The following is a 3,321-nucleotide window of genomic DNA, read 5'->3' as shown; positions in this document are numbered from 1 at the left end:
CAGACCCCATCGTCCTCTCCGGTGCTTGTTTGACAGCGCAACCATTTCATGTCTCTTTGCCGTGCCTTACAGGAGGCAAACCTGAAACGGGCAAAGGGAGGAGACTTGAAGGTCAGCGTTCATCGCATGGAGATTGAAAGGATCCGCTACGTGCTCAGCAGCTACCTGCGGTGTAGGCTGGTGAAGGTGAGGTTGCTGTGCTGCCCCGGGGCCGGGAACGGGTGGCTTCAGGGGTGATTCCTACTCCTACGAAGCCTCCTGCTTCAACAAAGTGCTCAAAGTGCACTCACTCTCTGTGTCCTCTGAAGAATAACCCAAAGGAATTCGTTCCTTGGACACTGTTCTGTTGTGATGAAGGAGGATCACAACGTTGCTTCCTCACTGTTAATACCTCTTAGTTCAGGAGTGGGCAGGCCTGTGGCTGCCCAAAGCAAGCAGTGAGCCACTGCGTGTAGGGGAAGCCTGGAGAGTGGGGATTGAAAGCACTGAACTACTGGGAAAAGTCCATTTCAGTCCTGGCTTTTGTCTCAATATCAGATAGAGAAGTTTTTCCCCCATGTCCTGGAGAAGGAGAAGTCTCGAGCTGAAGGGGAGCCTTCCATTCTGTCACCAGAGGAGTTTGCTTTTGCTAAAGAGTGAGTAGGTTTTGGATGCATCCCTCTCCCGTTTGTAGGTTATAGAACTCACGGGTGTGTTACCCCAAGTCTGCAGTAAGAATCACAGCTTTTACCAGGAGGTTTCCTTATGGACAAAGAAAGAGTGAAGTAAAGGAACTCTGATAACACTGAGTCAGTGACCAGGGCAGGCCGTGAGGCTTGTCTCTGTCCATGCCTGGGACCAGGAGATGTCAGTTGCTGGCATTTTGTATTGATACTCTCCCTGCAGAGTTGTAGTTGATGAAACAAGTGAGAGCTCTGACCATTTGTTTCAGGTACATGGCAAACACAGAGACCTATCTGAAAAACGTGGGCCTGAAACACATGCCACCCAACCTGCAGAAGGTGTCTCTCCTAAAATCAGGTGAGTACATCCTGACTCCAGGGTCGTCTCTGGATGGGAGCAGGGCTGTGGGGAAAGCCCTGGGGCCCTCCAGCAGCAAAGATGAGGTGATGGCAGTGCCATGGTGCTGCTTTGCTGTGTGGCTGGATGTCCTCTCAGCCTCTGAGGCCACTGAGCCTTATCTGAAGTTGGGGCAGCACATTCTCCCTCTGATCCGAAGTGTCCAGCATTCCATGAGCCTGCTGTCCCCAGCGCGCCAGCTCCGTGCCCTGCAGGGGAACATGAGCCAGTGCTGAGCTTGTCCCTTCAATCCTTTGTCTGCAGTTCCAAAGCCCAACCTGGACTCCTTCGTGTTCCTGCGGGTGCTGGAGCGGCAGGAGAACATCCTGGTCGAGCCAGAGGTTGATGAGCAGAGGTAGGTGGATGCTTCCCCGCTGGCTGTGCCCCGGGCTCCGGTGGAAGAGGTGTCCTGAGCACACGCTGTCCCTGGCAGGGAGTACACCATCGACCTGGAGGAGGGCTCACAGCATCTCATCCGCTACAAGGTCATTGCCCCGCTGGTGGCGTCGGGAGCGGTGCAGCTCATCTGAGGGCCGGGGGTAAGTGTGGGGCCAGGACTAGGGTGGGCTGTGGGGCGGGCCGGGGGGCTTCCCAGTTGTGCTCCCTTTGGATGTGGCATGTCTGGGCAGGGCAGCAGAGTCCTGGCGGGGGCTGAGTGTAAGTGCTGCCTCTCCAGATCCCAGGCTGCTTTGGCAGCAGGTGTGAGCAGAATGTATTTATCCTCAAAGGTGAATACAGCCTTTGTAAATAGCAGGGTGCTGTCTTTTAAACCTGCAGCTGTGTGTTCATCCTGCTCCTCTTTACCACTGTTCTTTAAGTGAGGCTAGCTGGTGGTGACCGACTGGTGTGGCAACCAGCTGTGTAAACTACACCTTCCCCCATCAGCTTTCATCTTGTCACAGGGTCTGTGCAACCCTGCATGTTTTGCAACTGACTGATTGCTCTGAGGTGAACCGGAGGCAGGGTGGAGGGGGGGTTCCTCTGCACCATCCTTGACACATGATGCATTGAGCAAAAAACCACCACACAGAAAGATATTTGCTGGCAGAGCAGATCTGGGTTATTGCAGAAGGAGCAGGAGGGATTGGGAACACGGTAGGGATGGAAACTGCAGCTCAGAGCAAAGGGAACATCATGGGAGAGCCAAGGGTCCTGTGTGGGGTGTTTGCACCACTTACCTGCAGTGGGAAGGGAGGGTGAGGAGTTTTATCAGCTGGGAGATGCCTCTGAGCCTAGGAATTCAGGGTTTCTCCCTTGAAGCATTGTTATGCAGCCAGACAGCATGCCTGTACTTCCTTGGAAAGGCCCTGCCTTTGGGGAAGGGAGGCTGCATGAGCTTTGTTCTGCACATGCAGCCCGTGTATCCCAGTGTAGATACAGTTGTGTCAGTGCAGCCCCTTCTAATATGGCCAGAGAGGAGCTTTTCCCTGGCATTTTGGCAATAACCCACCCTTGCCATGACAGTATCTGATGTTTGCCCCCAGAGCAGGCCTGGATTTGGAATTGCTGCCTGGTCTTTGTGCTCATAATGAATGGCATTCCTTGCCCTGGGCCGAGGAGTGAGCACCTTCAGCTTTCTCTGATCACATTGTGAATGATATGAATGATGCAATCATGATCAAAGCAGCATTTCCAGGTTGGTCACAAACCTCTTCTTAACCAGAGCAGCTGGTTCATGCTTGGGCTGCTTGTGCCAGAGGTCTTTGTAATGCCCACGTAAAGTTGGTGTTTGCATCTGTGGTTCTGTGGCACGTGCAAGACTTTGCACAAAGCCAGAGCACGGAGGGGTTGGGGGGGGAGTGATGAGACTCTGATGCTTTTCCAGCCTTTTCCAACCTGCTGCTTTGTCCTGGCTGACTTCTGGGAGGTTGCACCACTGTTGTAGCTAATCCTCTCGCTCAAGGCTGCCTTGGTCAGTGAACCCCAGAGCAAGGAGGGCCCTTGCACAGCGTGGTCTGTGTGATCAGCAGCTGAGAGCTGTGGAAGAGCTCTGAGGAGCTCTGTAAGCTTGTGATGCCTTTATGTTGTTCAGAAAGATACTGGAGGAGCTGGCAGAGCTTTCCCACAATGGTCTCTTGCTGCAGCCTGAGAATGAGAGTCTCTTTTTTTGTGTCACCTCCTCTGCTTTGTGTGTTATTTGTGCTGCTTCCTGTCAGGCCAAGCGCTCTGTAGCATTCAGCTCCCTGTGCAGGGACACTTGGATCAATAGCACGAATGCAAAGCTTCACTTGGAAGCTGCCTTGTTTAAGACCAGTGGTGGCC

General features: G+C 53.4%; 1 protein-coding gene across 1 annotated transcript in view; it reads left to right on the top strand.

The window, feature by feature from the left end:
• GINS4 (GINS complex subunit 4 (Sld5 homolog)) overlaps nt 1–1,589 on the top strand; it is a gene marked incomplete at its 5' end in the record, with an annotated part of 1,959 nt that extends 370 nt beyond the window's left edge. The window contains 5 exons of the mRNA XM_010012330.1: nt 73–186; nt 538–635; nt 932–1,020; nt 1,324–1,414; nt 1,493–1,589. Coding sequence (XP_010010632.1) covers nt 73–186; nt 538–635; nt 932–1,020; nt 1,324–1,414; nt 1,493–1,589 — 489 coding nt within the window. The remainder of the gene's footprint in view (nt 1–72; nt 187–537; nt 636–931; nt 1,021–1,323; nt 1,415–1,492) is intronic.
• Nucleotides 1,590–3,321: the final 1,732 nt, after the last annotated feature.

The sequence above is a fragment of the Nestor notabilis genome, unplaced genomic scaffold, assembly GCF_000696875.1.
Source record: "Nestor notabilis isolate BGI_N333 unplaced genomic scaffold, ASM69687v1 scaffold26853, whole genome shotgun sequence".
NCBI lineage: Eukaryota > Metazoa > Chordata > Aves > Psittaciformes > Psittacidae > Nestor > Nestor notabilis.
This window is presented reverse-complemented; position numbering and strand designations above follow the sequence as displayed.